Genomic DNA, 19,511 nt, shown 5'->3' with positions numbered 1-19,511 from the left:
GCAAAGATTGCCTCCTCATGATAGTCTGTCTCATGCAAGTGTTAATTCTCAGTGTGTGCATAGTCAACGCATGAGTTGACTCTTCCTCATGATAGTCTGTCTCATGCAAGTGTTAATTCTCAGTGTCTGCATAATCAACGCATGAGTTGACTCTTCCTATTCAGTACCATGTCATACGTAGCCATGTGACCAATTAGCTCCTGGATTACTCGCATCTACTTCACTGTATACCCAATACTTTTTCCAATAAATTTTCGTTTACCAGAACCTATATATGGGATCCTTGTACTGCCATTCGCAAGGAAGAGTGATTTTCTTGGCTCTAACACACACACACATGCGAAAGTATGTACTCACTTCCGTCCTTAATAGGAGGTCGGATGGTGGTTTATATACATGTCTACGTCCATGTATGTTAGCAAGTACCCATGTCTCTTCTTTTCACTGATGGTTGGTTGTATTCTTTTTCAGAGGTGGAGTCCTGCCTTTTTGCTAAAGGATACTCCATGGCAGCTCCTACTCCTTTATGACAAGTTTGTATTCGAGTACTGTACCTCCAAATGGAGAAGAACACCTAATTGGGTTGTTACATTGGCATCAGCAAATCAAGATTTGCTACGTTGGCACTATCCAATCATGACATGTCAGCATTCACGTCAGCAATGGTATATCAAGACATGTCATGCCACAAAAGAAAACCCTACCCATGGTCAATGAGAAGTGAGCCTAATTCCAACTCAAGTAACCTAAGGGTAAACGTAACCCTTATTTAGAGAACCTTGGTCGGTTTAAATTATGTCTTTAACTCTACGCAATGCAGTGAACGGAACTAGAGTGAATCAAACCACTTGAACCTAGGCTAGTTCAGTAGGTCAAGTCAAGACATAGGTCCATTTACATGGTCCAAAAGAGCCCAAAAAGGCCTTAAAATAGAACACGCATCCATATGGAATGAAAATTTGAAAAAGCATAAAGAATGTATGCAAAGAAAGTGTACATAGTGAATGGAAGCTAGCTCTAGTTTGACCACAAGTCATGGTAAGCAACAGGAAAGTGACAATGGTCAAGGACAATATCCTATAAGGATCCGATAAATGAAGTATTAGCAAATAAAGGTGCAATTGAAGAACCTAAAATAAAATTAGAAAAGTTGGAGGAGAAGAGAATTGATAAGGGGCAACATCAACACCAAGGTCATCAATGGAGACAAATTGAGTATACAAAGAAATAGAACAATCAATGGAAGTGCATTGGACAAAGTCTAAGCAATCAAGTAGTATGACTCGTCATATGAGCAATTGCACCTGAGTCAAGGAATCACTTAGAATCCTCCCTATTTGTGGCATTCCCAAAAGGACGTTAGAAGGACAATGTATCATCAAATAAAACATGAAAGTTAGCAAAGTGGCAAAACCAACCAAAGCAAGACGACAACCAATATTAGCAAAGGACCAAGCTAGCAAAGGTATAGCAAACAACCGATTAAGAATATTTTAGTACATGCCAAGTGAAAGCAAAAAGACAATAAGACAATTTAGAAGATAACCCAAGACGACATGGGAGCAATCTAAAGTTGTGGTCTATGGCCTTCTACCCATTTGTAATTTTACCGTTGTTTCATCTTTGTCATTTTTTGTGGTCAAGTTTGAGTTTTATTTGGTCAATAGAATTATTTATCATAGTTGCTTCTCTACTTGGAAGTCTTACATCCACTTTATTGTCAAAACTTTGCAGATGCTCACCTCTTGAGAACACTCCCCTAACTATGACGTGCGGGAGATGGAGCTATGATGTGGAAATAGGACACCCAAACCTGGTCCATAGGATGGCTGAAGGGGCTGCTGGAGGCTGAGAGATGGATGCTGAAATGAGGGGAAAAACCCTCTTTATATAGGGGCTGGAAGGGCCTCTTTTGGCTGACCCAACCAGCCCTATTTGGCCGACCAGCCAGTCGGTTGGTCTGCTGGGCTGGTCGGACTGTTTGATCAGCCCTAGGGGCTGACTTGGAGGGGGTTAAGGCTGTAATGAAGGGGGGGAAAGGACCTATTTAGAGGCCCTTTAGAGGCCTTTTAGGTGGGAAATGTGGAGGGACTATATAAGTCCTCCCTATTCTCTCTCTTTCTCTCTCTCCCTTGGCGGAATTGATTCAGAAACTCTGTCGACACACCGAGATGGAGTTGGCATCGATTCAGCTTCCTAAATTGCTGATTGTTGATCCACCCGATACGACCAGGTTTCCCAGTCATAGAAACTACAAACTTTGAAAAACGAGTTTGGGATGCTTTGGCTTTACAGACGGTGAAAGAACCAGCAAGAAAAGGAAGGGGTGCTGAACCCGGAATTTTTGAGCTGCAAGCGCCATCAACTGCAGCTAATATGCTACGCTCAATAATAGTGGAGGTCCGTTGCCAATGAAAGGCACTTAGTCGACATATGCGTGGCATTTGTCGTTCGAAATGGAGATCGTAGGTAGTTCGGAGTTTCCAATGTCGCTAGTTGGAGTTGATCATCATGAAGAAAACATAGATCACAGTTGATCAGCTTTGGCGCAGCAAGAAAGACGGATTCCAAACCATCACAATAGTTCAATTCCAGATCTTTCAGGAATGGACACACGCTAACGAAGCGCTAAAGGTCATCAACAGCGATCGTTGATACATTTAGAGTAATCTTTACAAAATGCGCCAACGAGTGTGCTGATCCCTTTGGGAACTCTTGAATGTGGCAGTCCCCCAGATCAATACTCCTCAGACAAGGGCATTTGACGAAAATAAGCTCCACGAATGCCTGAGAGACTTGCCGTGGTGAGCTCAAGGTTGCATTACCCATCGTCTTTGTCTTCCACACTGGATTACAAAGGTAACTTGCTACTGGTTCTACAGTTCCAAGTTCCTTTTGTCTCTTGAAGAATGAAAATAGCTTATTGTCTCGTTCACAAGGGTTACTCTATACGTTAGTGTCGTTGTCTTGTGAATCGGGTTGGAGAAAAGGATCGGATGGGTCTTGTTCTGCCAGTCATGCTCCAGGTTCTTGAACCCAATTCGTTTCTGGAGACGCAGCACAAACCCATAGGTCCATGAGCCTGCTACAAATTTGAATCTTCCCCACGGTGCATTAATTGTAATGGGTGGTTCGCAGGCAATCAAAACGAACGGGTGAAACTCCGTCGGATCAAATCCCTCGGGTCACATGTGCAAGTCCAAGTCAGCTTGGGAGGTGGGATCCTCAGAAACGATAAACGCACCATGGCGAATTTTATCGTGAGGCCTCCTGCTACTGTTGATGCGCCATCCCCTCACGTAACCTATCTGCCAGCCCCTTGTAGCCTTGCCTCACGTCTTGCAACCTTTCGTAGCCTCTCTGCCAGTCCCTCCGCCAACCCCATCGCCGTCCTCACGCCTCTCTCTGCTTGGAGCGTCAGATTGAGCGACTGGTCTCTTTGGAGCGAAGGCTTCTTGGAGCTCCTGTCCTTCAAGCTTGCCGTCAACACGACGATGTGTGTGCAGGAACATATCTCTCAGAACGGAGCCAGGTCCACAGAATGCCTCACGACGACCTCTTGGCGGTTGACTCCTAAGCAGGCCTTCCCAAGCGGCGTAACTTCCTCATGCCTCCCATCACCATGCGTCATGGTCTGCACCGCATCGTTCTCCGTCACCTTCTTGTCGTCGGCGTCGCCTCTTGCACAGAGACCTATCTGCTCTCTCACTACACTCTCACTAGCCTTTCTCTCTGTTGATCCCTACATTACACGTGGCATATAAAATCTAACCAGGGTTAGGTGTTAACCTGGGTTATCACAGTGGTTAAGTTTGTATAACTTTGGGTAAGGAGGTTGTTTAGGTTACACAGGTTTGGTTAGGTTACCTTGGAGGTTGGTTCAGTTACAAGTTGGCTGAGTTACAGTTTGGTCAAAGTTGTGCCACGTAGCATAATGGCCACCCAAGCAGAGTAATCCCTTCACAGGCACACTTCACAGGCACACTGTGCTTCACCATATGCACCCACAGGCCACATCATCAGTGCATTATTGAGCACCCTTGAGATCATATTCTTCCGCGAGCTGTATCTTTTGATGCAGGTGGAATTGGAAGACGCTCCAAAAACCAAAATTGCTTGCCAGCTCGCGCTCTATGCACTGGTCACGTCCTTCAGCCCCCTCCATCGGGCTCTAATTCCCCCTCTCCCATAGCCTCTCACTTCCTCTTCATTTTCAGCCCCCAGGACTGGGTGTGTCTGATATGGATAAAGTCGCCAAGAAAGACGACAACAAAACCAAGAAACAAACACAACTAAAACTTGAGGATGTGAACACACGCTACAACCGCAGTGGACTCGAAGTTGACAGCAAAGCAAAGGCAGGGTCCACCTCAGCCTCAGCTTCAGTCTCAGCTTCCGTCTCAGCTACATCCTCATCCTCAGCTTCAGCGCCAGCCTCAGCTTCAGTGTTTCAGTTTCAGCTCCACTTCCATCCACAGCCTCTACATCCGCAGCTATAGCTACTGGCACTAATATACCCCTACCCATGACATCGATTGCTCCACCCTCCCCTGGGGTAGAGGGGTTTTCACTGACATCATCTCTTCCATCTCTCCCTTCTTCTCCCGCTATAGTTTTCTCACCGATTATGACACCTACTTTGGAGGGGTCATACACTACGCCTCGACCTTTCTCTGGCTCGATTCATCTCCTACCCAGACCAGCGATGTTTGGCAGGTTTCATTTATGAGGCACTCAGACATTGCGAGAGGATACTTCGAGCACGGGCTAATCCCTCTCAGAGCTCTATCACGGAGTTTTTTTAGCCAGATCACATGGACACCCATGGGACGAGGCCTCGACATGACCGTGAACTGGAGCCTGTGACCCGACAGCTCAAACAGAGGGTTGACACACAGATCACACTTGGGGACATCCCCTCCATGTTTAGAGTCACGGGTCCCGCCCGACGGGGGTTACAGTAGCCCTGGTTAGACATAGAGCTATGACCAGGATACATGCCAGGGCTGCACCTTTGAGTGGCTGACAACACTTCATTGCCGATTTCATGCCCCCATTCCTCATCCACCCTGATGTCTTGATGGTGATGATGATGATGATGATGAGATAGTCAACTACCGACATGACATGACTATGTTGTACTTAGGATTTAGTACTGACATTCTCCATTTTTTGCATTTGCATTGGTGTGGATGCTCGTTTAGTAGCTCCACCACCACAGCTCGTTTGTACCAGGTTTTTCACAGTCTCATAGACCCATCGGTCCTCCGAAGACTTAACTTTCTTTCTTTCTTTCTTTCCTCCCCCGTCTCCCTCTCTCCCATCTCTCTCTCCGTTCTGTTATTCTCTCCCCCTTCTCCAAATCTTCCCTACCCTTTTTCTACATTGGTATTAGAGCTTGTGGACAGCGGTAGCACTCATAGTTTCATCAATTCTAAGACCTTACTGAGGTTGATCATGGTTTGAGAGTAGAGGTGGCAAATGGACCACATTTGATCAGTAATTTTTTGTTGCCAATATGCAAGGATCAAGCTCTCTGAGGATCATGAATTTGCTGGGGATCTCTTGGCATTGGACATGGGCCCAATAGATGCTGCCCTAGGCTGTGATTGGTTAAAATCTATGGGTAAAATCAGCATGATTTAAATGCCCTATCACTCAGCTTTGTCCACAAGGGTAGAACTGTAGCATTGCATGGCATTGCCACTCCTAAATTGCAGGTCATTTCAGCAAGGCAGTTGGCCTGAGAGCTCAAGAAGAAGAGTGTCCTCTATGCATTGAATGTGTCAGTATCTCAGGGGGGTAGCATTCCCCGTGTTGAGGATTGTCATATGCAGCAATTGCTCTCGGAGTTTGCTGATGTATTTCGCTCTAACAACCCACCGCAGTGGTTGCATGGAGATATATCTAGAAAAATACAATAGAACTTTCAGAAAATGCAATTGATAATATGGCCCTTGACGGGTTCCCTCTAGGGACAACGTCCATATCGACATGCATTATACAACATCCACGATGCCACTAGATAGATATGGCAAGTCGATATGGACCTTGCCCCTAAAGGGGACCCCTCAAGGGCCATATCGACAATTGCATTTTCCTTGGTGCACTAATATATAACTCCAAGAACTAGTGTGATGAATGTCATAGATCTCCTTCTATTTGCTAGTGTGGTGGTTGTTATAGATCTGCTTTTGTAAAAATAGGTAACTCCATAACTCAAAGAACCAGCACGGTGGTCGCTCCAAGCAAACCTTGAATTTTCATGATCTCCATGGGCACGCACGTTAAAGGAGGTTGGGTACTTAGGGCATATTGTGAGTAGACATGGCATTCGGGTGGATCCCCGAAAGGTGAAATGCATCAAAGATTGGCCACAGCCACAAAATCCCACCCAGTTGAGAGGATTTTTAGGTCTTGCTTCCTTCTACAGGCGCTTTATTCACAAATTTACCAAGAGGGCAGGTCCTCTTACTGACCTCTTGAAGAAGGATGCTTTTCTGTGGTCAAAGGAAGCACAACACAGTTTTGAAGACCTGAAATTTACTCTCACTCATGCACCTGTCTTGGTATGCCTTGATTTTTCACATCCACAATGATCTCTTCATTGTGGAGGCACATGCCAGTGGCAAAGGATTGGGGGCTGTTCTAAGACAGGTAATTGTTGGAGTGTGATCATCCTCATTAGGTGATCCATTTAGTTAGGGTAGGAGGTGTGGTATGCTATCCACGTGGCATAATTGCATGCAATAGTCTACGTAGGAAGGGGAGATAACAAGCCGCCTCCATTTCATACTCTCTAGTTGGTTCGATGAGAGTTTGGATCCACAAAATCAAGAAGGTCATTTAACCTTTGGTGCCTCCACAGAACTGGGCGACGCTGTTGGCGAGCACGTAATGAGACAGTTACTCCAGGTAGTTATCTCACGCCTACATGGAGACAGGTGCGAGAGTGGATCCAGGCGAGCTTGACATTAGAGGGCGATCACATCTAGGAGATCACCATCTATGGACGAGGTGTTTTCCTCATCCAGTTGAGCTCCCCTGACACCACCTCGACACTTATGGAGCAGAGCCCCATTCTCCTTGGCCCACACCTTGTCTACCTCTTTCCTTGGTATCATGGGTTCACCGTGGAGGACATTGTTACGACACACCATGTTCCATGGTTTTCGATTACACTCCGTTTCCTAGGGCTCCCCAAGGAGTATCGAGCCATCCTCCCTTCCATTGGTCGAGCATTTGGCATAGTGCTCGAGTCCCCGCAAGAGACGGCCGCCTTCGTCCTAGCAGATGATGGAGTCCCCAGGATCAGACTGGTGGTGGAGAGCTTAGAGTCTCTCCCAGAGCTGATCCTTCTTGAGACCCTGGAAGGGGGCACACTTCGCCAGAGGGCAGATGGTTTCCCCCAGATCATCATCCCTGAGAGTATGAGGATCTGCAAGCGCTCCACCTGTGTCCACTTTATCTCTGACATGTCAGAGGTCCCCAACAAGGGCTGCCATACATATCGGCTGGTCGGACCAAGGAGTCAAAGAGAAGTGCCTTGGTCCGAGGGTCCTGAAAGTGTGAGTGGAAGCATTGTCTCTCTAGCCGAGCCAGTGAGGCGTATCCTCTACTCAGTCTGGCCTGCATCGCTGGTCTCATCATGAAGATTGGGCCGGAGAAGATGACCCCCAAGTAAGTGTATGAGGATACGATCTCAACTGGTAACCCATCGAAAGTAAACTGCTTCCGATGCATGATTGCTCGAGAGGTGTTAAAGATCATGACCTTGGTCTTGCCAAGGTTGACCTCCAAATCATGGGATAGACAAAAAGCTTGCAGTGCATCCAGGTGTCGTTGGAGCCCCTCGGGTGTGGACAACAAGAGTGCCACGCCATCTGCATAAAGAAGAATCCTGATGATGATCCCGGCAAGTGAGCAACTGGTCCCTCCGAACGCCCCCATGAAAGTCTCGAGCTCATCGATGTAGAGGCCAAATAGGGTTGGTGATAAGGGACAACCATGTTTGACCCCTATGGTACTCAAGATCTCATCTGTCCAACTTGCGCCTGTTCGAACTCGGCCTGAGACTCTCTCATAAAGTGCCATGACTGCCCAGATGATCTTCTGATCAAATCCCAGTGTTTGTAGGTGTGTGATGAGACGAGCTCGAGGTACTGTGTTAAAGGCTTTGCGGAAAAGTAGCAATATACCCTCTCCTTCCGTGATCTGGCCTCCACAATGACACTCCTGAGTGTGAGTATGTGATCCATAGTCCCAAGGTCTCGCCTGAAACCGGCCTGACCCTCTGCTCTGAGCCCTCTCATCTCTGCGAATAGGCTGACCGACGCATCCAATATAGCTGCATAGATCTTAGACATCACATGTCCAATCATGATAGTCCTATAGTTACTTGGGTCCCTGGGATCCTCTGCCTTGTGGATGGGAGTGATGGTGTTGAGTGTCCAACTACGGGGGAAGCTACGGCAAACAGTGTCATTGAATAGCTTTGCTAGGAGTGGGGCTAAAGTGTCGATCCCATATGTGATAAACTCAGTGCATAGCCCCTCGTGATCCTTAGCTGGGCCATTGTGCAGTTTCAATGTCGCGTCCCTGACCCCCCCTCTAGTGAACAACGTGCAAGTGGTGGGGCGAGGTGTGTGTATGAGATCTGGAGTGGGCTGGTGTGCGACGTCATAAAGATGGTGTGCATACGTGTGCCAGATTCTCGTGTCGGTGAGGGGTGATGGAGACCTACGCTCAAGGAATCTCCGCAAAAAATCCTTAGAGTTGCTGCTGTACAAGATGTTCAGCAGCAGCTGCTCCTCATTTCGATGAAGAAATGCCTGCTTCTTCCGACGTACGAGACGTCGGTACTTGTGTGCCATGTCTAGTGTGTTCGAAAGGTGACATCTGGTTTCAAGTCGGAGCTGTTGGTGATAAGCCTTGCACTCCTCATCGTACCAGTTGTTGCAGGGTACAGAACTAAGAGGTGGTGGTCTAGTAGACCGTGTGATGTGGGGAAAGATTTGGAGGGCAGCCTCGTGGAGTGTGCGGCTAATCAGGGCAGCACGGTCCTCTATGAGTGGTATGTGATCGATGTAGATTAGGAGTCTGGTTAGGCGTCCAGAGTAGGCTGGAGAGAGGCTGTGATCAAAGTGTATGTCATGGTAGGTGTCTTGCTTCCTATGTGGTGTGTGTGGTGTGGCTAAGCGTGGGGTGGCGATAGTGAAGAATAGATATGTGTGATCAGCTCTTGGAGGGAGTGGTGCTACAGTGAAGTTGGTGATACATGAAGTGAAGGTGAAGTGAAGGTAGGGGATCCCATGGTGTAATCTACTACACTAGTGCACCCCCCGTGTGGGAAGCAAGTAAAACCACTTGAGGAGAGCCATAGGTCAAGCCCGTTGTAGATAATGAGATCATGCATCCTACCCAGATCAAGGAGCGCGTGTCCATATGGTGTAACAGGCCCGTGTCGGTCCGATGAGGTCCTGGTCATACCTACTCCGTCTAGGTCCATGTCTGGTAGCATGATAGAGTCGTCTCGGAAGTCCAGGAGTGGTGCCTGGCGCGTACTCGTCCTAGCGTTGAAGTCCCCAACAAGGAGAACTTCCCCGCGGGCTGAAAGGTCTGGGATATCCTGATGTAAGGGTGCATATGGTGATGTCTTATCCTCCTCTCGTGCCACTCTGGCGAAGTGGGATGTGTCTGGCGGGAAGTAGCATATTGCTATGAAAAGGTCACGGGTGTCTGTGTGTCGGATCCGGATCCACATGAATCGGGAGTGTGCGTCTTTCCTCTCAATGGAGATGGCTCCAGCGAGGGAAGACCTGTACAATACTGTGACCTCGCTTGATCCTCGGACTCCTCTTGTATCCCTCGTCTCATCCCTGAAGGCTGACTCCCATGTGTAGTTACTGACTATCGGTAGTGGACGCTCTCGGCTCTGGTGTGTCTCCGTGTAAAAGACTGTGTCTCGTCCTATATAAGTCTCCGAGAAGTTCCTTGGGTCTGACCATAAGGTACCATTACAGTTCCAAATGGTGCAGGCTAGGGTCTCGGAAACTTGAGTCTCATAGGCCTCGTCCCCCTAGGAGGTACGGATGGGAGCCCGACGGGTACCAGTCAATAACCTACCATCTCGGACCACGGCCCATTTCCCCTCCTTACGAGCAACATCCCGCTACTGCAGAAGAACTCCTCGCTTCTCAATCTGTAGTGGTGTCAAATTCTCGTCCATGGACAGGGTGGGATGCTCTCGTAGGGCGGCTTGGCGTCGGAGTGTCGCTAGTCGAGCATGTGAATCTCTGAAGCGAATGACTAGGGGCTGCTCTCGGTTGGGGTCTCTCCCAACACGCCATGCTCCCTCTATGCCATGGTCAGGAACCCCCATGGTGGTGGTCACAAAGGTGATCGCCTCCTCCATGGGCATCGTAGTGGTGCTGGTGCTGTCTCGCGTGATCCCTCGTATGTGGATGTTGAGGGCCTTCGAAGCTCTCTATTGCTGCTCCTGTATGGCGGCTGAAACGGTTGCCTTTGCGTGCTCCCGTTTTGCCACGTCCTTCCATCTAGTCGTCTTTGCTATAGCCGACTATATCGTGGCTATCTGTGCCTCCATCTCTGTGACTGGGGTCCCTCCAGGGGTTGCTCTGAGCGTCCCGAGCTCCTCTCGAATATGTGTGATGTCGTGTCTGAGCCCCTGGATAAGGGTCCCCTGCTCGTGTATAATGCGGGCCTACTCCTGGGTGTATCGTGCCTGCTCCTGAGTGTAATGTGTCAGCTCTGCCTAACGGGCCCGGATGCTGTGTATCTCAGCCAATAGGGAGTCCCAAGCATGTGGTGGGGACCTAAGATATCCTGGTCCAGGTGGGAACTGGATCTTGAGAGCGGTTGGAATGAAGGTGGGCTGCTGAGGTTGTACTGAGGGTGGGGACGCTGTGATCTGGGCGGGGGAGTGGTATGTAGGAGTAGCGAAGCTGGACGAGGTGATGAAGGGTGGCTGACTGAGAGGTAGAAGTGATACGAGGGGAAAGTACTGTGGAACATATATCAAGAGGAGGAGAAGGAAAGTCCCAGTGTTAGAAAACTTCAGAAGGATGGTAAATTTATGTTTCAGGTGGACAATGGAATCATTGGAGAAGATGGTAGCATCTTTGACAACATGTCAAGTGGAGAAGATAAAGGAAGAGATGCAAGTGTATCAACATATACTAGACAACAAATGCAAACAAATTTTCAATACAACTTTGTTGGTGCTGAACTTGATCAGTTTGTAAGATTATGCAAACTTTAGCAAGGAACCTGCACAAGCATAAGAAGATAATTTCAGGAAGACATGGAGCATTTGTCAATAAAATGGACATACTAGTAACATGCGGGCAAAAGAAGGAATAATCATCACATTAACAGTTTCAACTCCGGCAAAAATCATGAGATACATCTTGCAGAAAGACAAGATGTGAGTCAAGCGACGTTAGCATTCCATGGATAGAACCATGACCAAGGTTAATGGTCTGTAGAAAAGACACAATGAGCACGTCTAGCAATTCCAAAGACACAATCCTATGTGTGCAAACAACGACATTTATGTAATTTGGATTGATCAAGCCAAATGGAACTATTCTTAGTTGAGATAGCAAAACCAGAAGACATCATGCAACCTAAAACAAAAGAACAGATGCAAAGACAAAGTGAAAGGCAAGTTCCAAAGCAATCACCAAGCACTTTAGAGACAATGCAAAGAAAAAGTCTTGGAGTAAAGCAACGAAGAGCAAATAAGAGATGAGATATGAACCCATGATTTCACAGCATGTTTTCTTTATAAAGCAATGTTCATGGAACATCCACCAGATTGCATCATCTATTATTTGGGTGGTACTCTCATATTTGATCAACTCAAAGGGACAAAGTATGATGACATCCAGTCATTAGAATACATCAGTCATCAAAGACAAAAACAAGATAAAAGCATAGTGGTGGAAAGTAATGTTTATTGGTGTGAGTTGCCTTCCTTGCATAACTCTTGAGACGGCAGGGCACAAGAGCCCTCAATTGAGCCGACCTAGAGGTTGACTAGACCCCACTTGAAAAGTGGCATGCCGACTGCCACACCATCATGCTGACAGCCATGTCATCAGCAGTACCTGCTACAGCTTCAGTGCAGTACAGGTCCACGGAGCTGTGTGCCATGACAGCAGCCTGTGATTGATCCCATCTCAGCACCATATGTTCCATACAGTAAAACATGTCCCGTGGGCCTCATCATCTCCTTGGGGTGCTGTCCATGCGGCCAAGATGCCATATCATCATCTCACATGGCTATGTGTCATCTCTGCATCTAGATGGATGCATGGAGAGAATCTGGACAGCCATATGTTGTTCTACACATGCAGTCCATCTCATTGGGACGATGGATGGCTGCATGATAATGAACATGCATTTCAGCTTCACATAAACTAAATGCTGATGGCTTTCCTCCTTTGGGATCCTGACAAATGGGCAACTAAGTTATGGTGAATGGTAACAGAGGGTGGAGCATTGACCTCCAACATTTAGTACCCCCAAGTTATCAAATAGGGTCTACCACCAAAAACGCCATCAAGTGCCACATCATCAATCACACCTGACATACTACTACATCATCATGTCACCTAAGGCGCACCGTGCTTCACAAGCACACATTTGTATTCAGCATATGCACATAGTGCCATATCACCATGCATGCCACATCATCATTTTGACCACTCCTTGGACAAAGGTTGGTAAAATTTCGAATGGCCATAGCTTTTGAGTCGTGAGGAATTTTGAGGTGCTATAAAAAGCAAAAACTTGCTATCTCTACAAAAACAACTTAATGTGATGTGATTCCACTTCTGTTACCTTCGAACTCTTTTTGCATTGTAGAAAAATAAGCTTGCTTGCTGAAACAATCGATCACCACCCATACCAGATCATGTCCCTGTGTGGATTTAGGGAAGCTTGTAACAAATTCTATCGCTATAGCTCCCATTGTGTCTTTAGAACTGGCAATGGCTGTAGTAAAACCTTGGGGCTTCGCACTTCGACTTTTGGCAGACGTCCCTTTCCCAGCCACCAGCTGCTTGCTGGTCTTATGCCTTATTCTTCTAAATTTTTTTGATAAGTACTCGGTAGTTTGGGATAAGTCACTCAGGTAGTCATTGATTAGGTCAGTGTTGGATCTCCTTTCACTTTTGGTTTTCTTGCATGCTGGGTGTATATTTGTTTTCATTGCATTAACAGTTACAGTTTTTTTGGCAGGGTTAAACCTACATCTTCCCCTATAAGATTGTAATGATGCTTCTGTTTTGGAATTATTTGTTGTTTGCAGCTTGCTTTTGAAGATGGAGTCTATCTTGTTGACGCTATTGAGGGTGGGGACTCATTGATGCAGGCCTGTAAGCCTGCATTGGAATCTGCTCATGTTATTAAAGTTGTTCATGATTGCAAGCGGGACAGTGAGGTAGTGACTAATGAATTTAGCTGTCTTTTTTGGATTTATTTTCACTGAAAATATATAGAAGGCAACAAGGTATTGATTTGCTTGGAATATTTATTTGCACAGGCTTTGTACTTCCAATATGGTATCAGGCTGAATAATGTTTTTGATACCCAGGCAAGTGTTGCGACAACTTCAAAAGCTTGTGCTAGAGATGTTTAGCACAGATGCACTTGCTTTTGGTAAAGCTATTGAAATGCGGGCATTTGGATGAAAGTGGATTCTTTAGAATATATGAATAATTTCTGCCCATGCATAGAAGAAGGAATCAAATGTTCTGCTATGTTCTAGAAAATGTCAGCCCTATTTGTCCGTGTATTTGAGTTATGTAGAGAAGGGGGAAGGGGAAGATTTGGAGATGGGGAGAGAATAGCAGAAGGAAGGGAGGAGAAGAGAGGAGAAGGGGAAGGAGAGAGGAAGAGAGAGAAGGATGAGGGGATAGAGAGTGCGAGCATAGGCAGCAGGTAGCAGGAAGGAGGAGGGAGAGTAGATAGGATTAGACGTCACATCAAAAAGTACCATACAAATCATTAGGGGCTGAGTTATATAGTCCCCCTTCTTTCTCCTATCTTCCCTTCTTTTTTTCCTACCTATTTCCCTCCTAATTCCCTGCTATTTCCCACCTTCATTATAGCCATCCCTCCCCAAGGAATTTCGCCCTCAAAATTTTATATGCGGGCTGTTAAATGGGTGCAGCAAACAGCAAATAATAATCAGCCTTGTAGGAGATAGGGGTTGTCTTGGGACAATGCTCTTTGGCTGCCATGAGTTCTCATCCTCGGTAAGTCTCTGCGGGTGCGTACATATTATGAGCGGAAACCCTTGAGCGGATTATCCGAGCAACACTCAATGGAGTTATACTTGAATGAATGTTTTTTTATGAAATATCTTTTTTTAAAAACCTCAATCGACAGCTCTCATATTAGCTGCATGCATGTACCAAGGTACAAAGAGCCAAAGACATATACCCTTGGTTTGAATGCTCTCATGATGCAATTGTGTGTATTATATTTGCACATTCATTGTATTTTCTATAAGCCTCAACATGCCAACAAAATTAGGACTAGTGGCATTGTTCACTTTTAAGTAGATATGCTTATTAATACCTCCCCTCAAGCTTGTGAGATTGCCAACAATTATTTGTTTTTAGTCTTTCGAAACTCAATAGAGGGATGGATATATATTTTAACAATCAAAGATGTAAACTATGAATTCACCTAAAAATTCAAATCTAAAAATTACAACTTGCCATACATTTCCAAAACAACTATGACATGTTCATATTATTAGGTCAAAGACCATTAAAATCACATGATTCAGAAGCCATAATCTATCAATCCATAAGAAGTTAAGGTTTGCATAAGAAGGTAATGGCTATCCATCCATAAGAAACCAGGTCTACATGAGATGATAATGAAAACATGAGAAATTAAGTTTTGCATCAATCCATAAAAAGCCAGGACATGCTCTCTAGACCTCATCAGCCAAGTCATCTATGTAGTCTAGATGCCCATGATGCCTCTCCACCAACTCATAATCGAATGTGCTATCTCCTGCCATTTGGGTAGCCACATCTTCTGCATAGCAAGGCAGAACACTAAGCTCAATTAGTCAGTATCTAACCATGCTTAAATTATACACATAGATCAAATAAATTACTCACTAATCAAGAGGTGCATCAAAGTCATAGTCTGTCTCCTCATCATCTATCATGAGGACTGCTTGATTCACACTTGAAGGCCCTGCCTCTGTGAAGTTGTCTCTAAGCATGCCTTCTAAGTATCCTATGCAAATCTCTTTGTCATTGTCCACTGCCATGCATGGACGTCCTGAGTGAATTGCTGCTTTCATCCCAGGTGCTGTACCTGCACCAAGCTCAAGCACAGAGCCTCCAATGGGACACAACAACTCCATGAACATCAACATCATGGAGCTACTCTTCTCCAACCCACCACGCCACTGTCCACCCTTTCCCTCTTTTATGCACCGTACACTTGAAGGCAAGTAATGAGTGATGAAATAATTGTCCATGCACACCTTAAGGGATTGGGAAACTTTATTTGCCCTATCAAGATAGTGATGTGCCTTCTTGCCAATCCTAGAGAACAATAGGATTTGAAAGGCAGTAATCTACATAAAACATAGATTGAAAAAGTTAATGGAGAATACTAAAATACGAACAAACAAGAACATGACAATCATGTAAATAGCCAAATGACATACCTTGACACCAAAGCCAACATTATCCGCAACATCAATGCAATCTCCCGTCTCCACGATCCATCTACATGTACTAACTATAAGATACCAATAGCTGAATGCAATTCACATAAACAGACATTATCAACTGTGATATATTGCTCACCTACAAGAAACCTCTAGTCTCATTTGTCTTGCCAAACGCTCAACGAATGAAGTGGATACAGGTGAACACATCACCAATGTCCATCCATAATCATCCATCACAGATGAAGCAATAGCAAGTGAGCATGAGATATGCTCCTCATTTAGAATGTTCCATCCAGGGATTCCACCCTTGATTCCACTCACTATTGATCCTGTAGGAAGGTCAATCAAGCAAAAATCCACACTCCATGCAGCATTTTTTCCATTGCGTGACTTCTTCATGCCACCAAGTTCATGGTAAAAATTTCTTATGATTTGAAAAGCCCCATCATACTTGTATTGCTTAACTTCTTTTCCAAGTGATACATAATCATACTCCCAAACTTTGTAGTTCTCTTGTGAGATACGAGTTGCAAATGATGAGAAAGTGGACAAAGGAACATAAACCATATCCGTATTACACACTTTCTTGCTAAGAAGAGACTCCTCCTTTCGTGGATCATTGTCTACAATAACAAAGAATCCTAAATTAAATTTGTAGGAAGCTTCTAATCACTTTGAAACATGAAAGAAAGAGTTATAAGAAAATAGACCTGTGTTAGAAGTGCCCGTTGGTTTAGGTCTTCCACCTCGTTTGTTATTTGGAGTCACATGACTTGCCTTTTGCTTTTCTACTATTGCTTTTTGCTCCTCTTCAAGCCTCTTCTTTTGTGCCTCATCCATGTTGCCCGACGAACCCGAGTTTGACTTGCACTCACCTTTTAAATGGCGATCATAAGTTTCCTTCTCTTCCTCGATACATGTTCCAGCCTTCATCTCGATCCACCAAGGGCAGTGCTTCCTTTCCCACTCCGTAAGCAATATATGACCATCCTTATGCTTATTCTCTCTAAAAATATGAGAGGTGTACATGCAGTAAGTAGCAGGTGCAAGCATAGTCCAAGCCTTGCAAATGGATGGTACCACCTTAAGACTCTTATTTGCAGCCAGATAATGGAGATACCTAAATGATTTTTAGGATAATATAAGAGAATGCAAGGTATTACAAAGATATCTTTCAATTGAAAACGAAAGCCAAAACGCACCTGTAAACCAATCGTCTGCTGGCATTTGTAAGATCAACTTGCTTAGATGGAACAACAGCAACTGTCATCAATGAAGCAAAAGGCTCAAACAAAAAAGGCCTGTGTCTCACTATAATGCCATCAAAGTATTCCAGAATAGAAGGACTGTCTGGAAGTGTAGCTGCACCCTCAATGCTTGATGATTTCATCACTTGGTCAAGCAATCGCCCAGCATCTGCCAACACATGGTCCATCCATACTTCTTTTGCAAGCCAAGGTATGAAACCATGGTCAGTCATAGGCATCCCATAACTCTCCTTTAGATTGTCATCTGCACCAAGAAGAGAAAGAATAGATAGTTGCTTTGCCTTGGAACAGGTTGCAATTGATACTTGGTAAAGCTTCTCCAAAGTGATCTTCATTGATGTATCCTCAAATGGTAAATTCCAAAGGATATTAAACCACTCCTTGCCATGGGAAGGATTGACTATTGAAAGCATCTGCCAAATAGTAAAGTTTTAGAAGAGACTTTGATACACACAACAAACCATATATTAAGGTTTTCAAAGTACAAACTAAAAATTTGCAAGTTGTAACTATAGATTTATAATTTTCAAATCATATATTATGGTTTATGAGTTGTAAAATTAGAATTTGAAAACTATAAATTCAAATTTGCAAACTATAAATTCAAATATCTGAGATATAAAACGTAGAATTTTGTGGACTACAAATTCAAATTTGTGATCTATAAATACAAAATTTGGTAAATTGAAAACTTACCCGTGTAATTTTTCTTCGATATGTTGCTCCCACAGTCTTTTTAATCTCATGAATCTTGGACTCTCTCTCATCCTTTGGCATGGAAGAATGCAATTTCTTGCATTGAGCCTCAAAATCTGATTTCCATTTCCCCTTTCAACATAAACAGATAATCTCATCATAATGTTATTGGAACACAAAGCAAAGTCACAAAAAAAGAAAATATATAAACTAAAGAACTAATACTTACAGCAAATACCATCCTCCCAAGAATAGTTTGGGTGAGGGGATACCACACCCTTCGTCCACTTCCAATCTCTTTCTGTCTTGCCAACTCAATAGCTTTTTTCTCCTCCTCACTAAAATCCTGAGTAAAATATTGAGCATCACAAGATACGAGTGTGCTTGTGTGGTACAAATAATCCTTGAGATTAGTAACAACAATTGCATCTTCATTAAGCCTGCAACCATTGACTTAAATGGATCAAAATTGGTTTCATTTACAAGCACTTACCATCTCAATATAGAAAACATAAACAACAAGGCTTACAAGTTAAATCTTTGCAGAGCAGCAACAAGCTTAAGCTCATCCTTTGCTTCCGGTTCAATAACTTGAGCTTGCACTCTAATGTGTCTAGACTTGATATTTGTGTAAAGCTCTTCTATGCTTTCCATCCAAGATGCTGTACGATGATTTCCTTCCCACACGAAGAACATTTTGTTTGATAGAAAGCTCCATGGTGTGCCAATTATCTCTGATTCAAACTCATCATTAACTAAGCTCCAATTCTTGTCCCAACGTTCTCTTGTGACATCATCAACATCCTTCGAAGACCCATCAGGCATTTTGATAGATAGAATAAAAGATCCTTTTGTCGGAATGTATCCCTCTATTTCAAATGCTCTTTTCAAAATGGTCAAATCATTCCTAATTTGACGCACAACTGGGTTTATGAGACAACGACACAAGGGAATTCGAGGAGGTGGAATTTCTTTAGTTACTGTAAGAAGCTCTAAAATATCTGCACCTGAAGGTCTCTCAACACACTCTGGAATGATATCCTCCACATCATCTTTAACTCCTACTTTGTTGGATGGTTCATCTATAGTTTTATCCTTGTTGTCCTCAGGATCCTCAATATCATTTTCAATGTCAACTTGCTCAAGCTCCTTCAGTTCATTCTTGACCTCTGACTCTTGCTTCTTCCTTTTGCCACCTTTCCTTGTGATAGGACTAGACACATCACGTTTCTTTCTCTACACATTTGAAGAACTCAATTACAAGATTTGCAAAAATGCAAAGGTGAAATGCAACTAGAAAAAGAAAAAGAATCCAAACTTACTGGAGGCATTTGTTGCACAACTTTCAATAAGCTCACCTGCACAAGAAGAAAAACAAATAAATGACAAGATGTGAGCTACTATTGGTTCCGATTGTTCGTGTACACGATGCTATCAATTTGTGTTGGGACGATCTATTACAAAGTCGGGCTCTCTTACAACGCTATTGAGGCAGGGTTCAGCACAACGGGAGAAAAGGATCTTTCATTGTTTTTTGGAAGTGTTGAGGGAGAAGAATGCAGATGGAAAAAAAACTCCACCCGTGACAAAGAGAAAAACTTGACAGAGAGAAGGGAAGAATTCCTATGAGCGCTGCTTTAGAGAGCCTGCGGATGATGCCCAAAGCTTCCAAAGGCGCGGGCAGCTAGCTGGAAAGGGAAACTATTTCGAGCAAAATCCAGCTAATGGAGAATTAAGCGAGGGAAGGCGGAAGAAGGCAGCCTAGATCTGCAAATGCAACAAGGGGGAGGAGGGAGAAGGGAACGATGGAGGAG

The 19,511-nt window shown here is 44.6% G+C and overlaps 1 protein-coding gene across 3 annotated transcripts in view; it reads left to right on the top strand.

Moving 5' to 3' along the window:
* Window positions 1-19,511, top strand: part of LOC147900007 (3'-5' exonuclease domain-containing protein / K homology domain-containing protein / KH domain-containing protein) — a 133,327-nt gene that overhangs the window by 9,711 nt on the left and 104,105 nt on the right. For all 3 annotated transcript variants that reach the window (XR_015541333.1, XM_087377338.1, XM_087377337.1), the window contains exons 3-4: window positions 13,337-13,468; window positions 13,571-13,621. Coding sequence is in view for 2 of the 3 variants with exons in the window: in XM_087377338.1 (XP_087233464.1) it covers window positions 13,337-13,468; window positions 13,571-13,621 (183 nt within the window). In the remaining variant the exon portion in view is untranslated. The remainder of the gene's footprint in view (window positions 1-13,336; window positions 13,469-13,570; window positions 13,622-19,511) is intronic.

The sequence above is a fragment of the Dipteris shenzhenensis genome, chromosome 7 (assembly GCF_047967505.1).
Source record: "Dipteris shenzhenensis isolate YYH24624 ecotype China chromosome 7, Dip_SZ_1.0, whole genome shotgun sequence".
Lineage (NCBI taxonomy): Eukaryota > Viridiplantae > Streptophyta > Polypodiopsida > Gleicheniales > Dipteridaceae > Dipteris > Dipteris shenzhenensis.
This window is presented reverse-complemented; position numbering and strand designations above follow the sequence as displayed.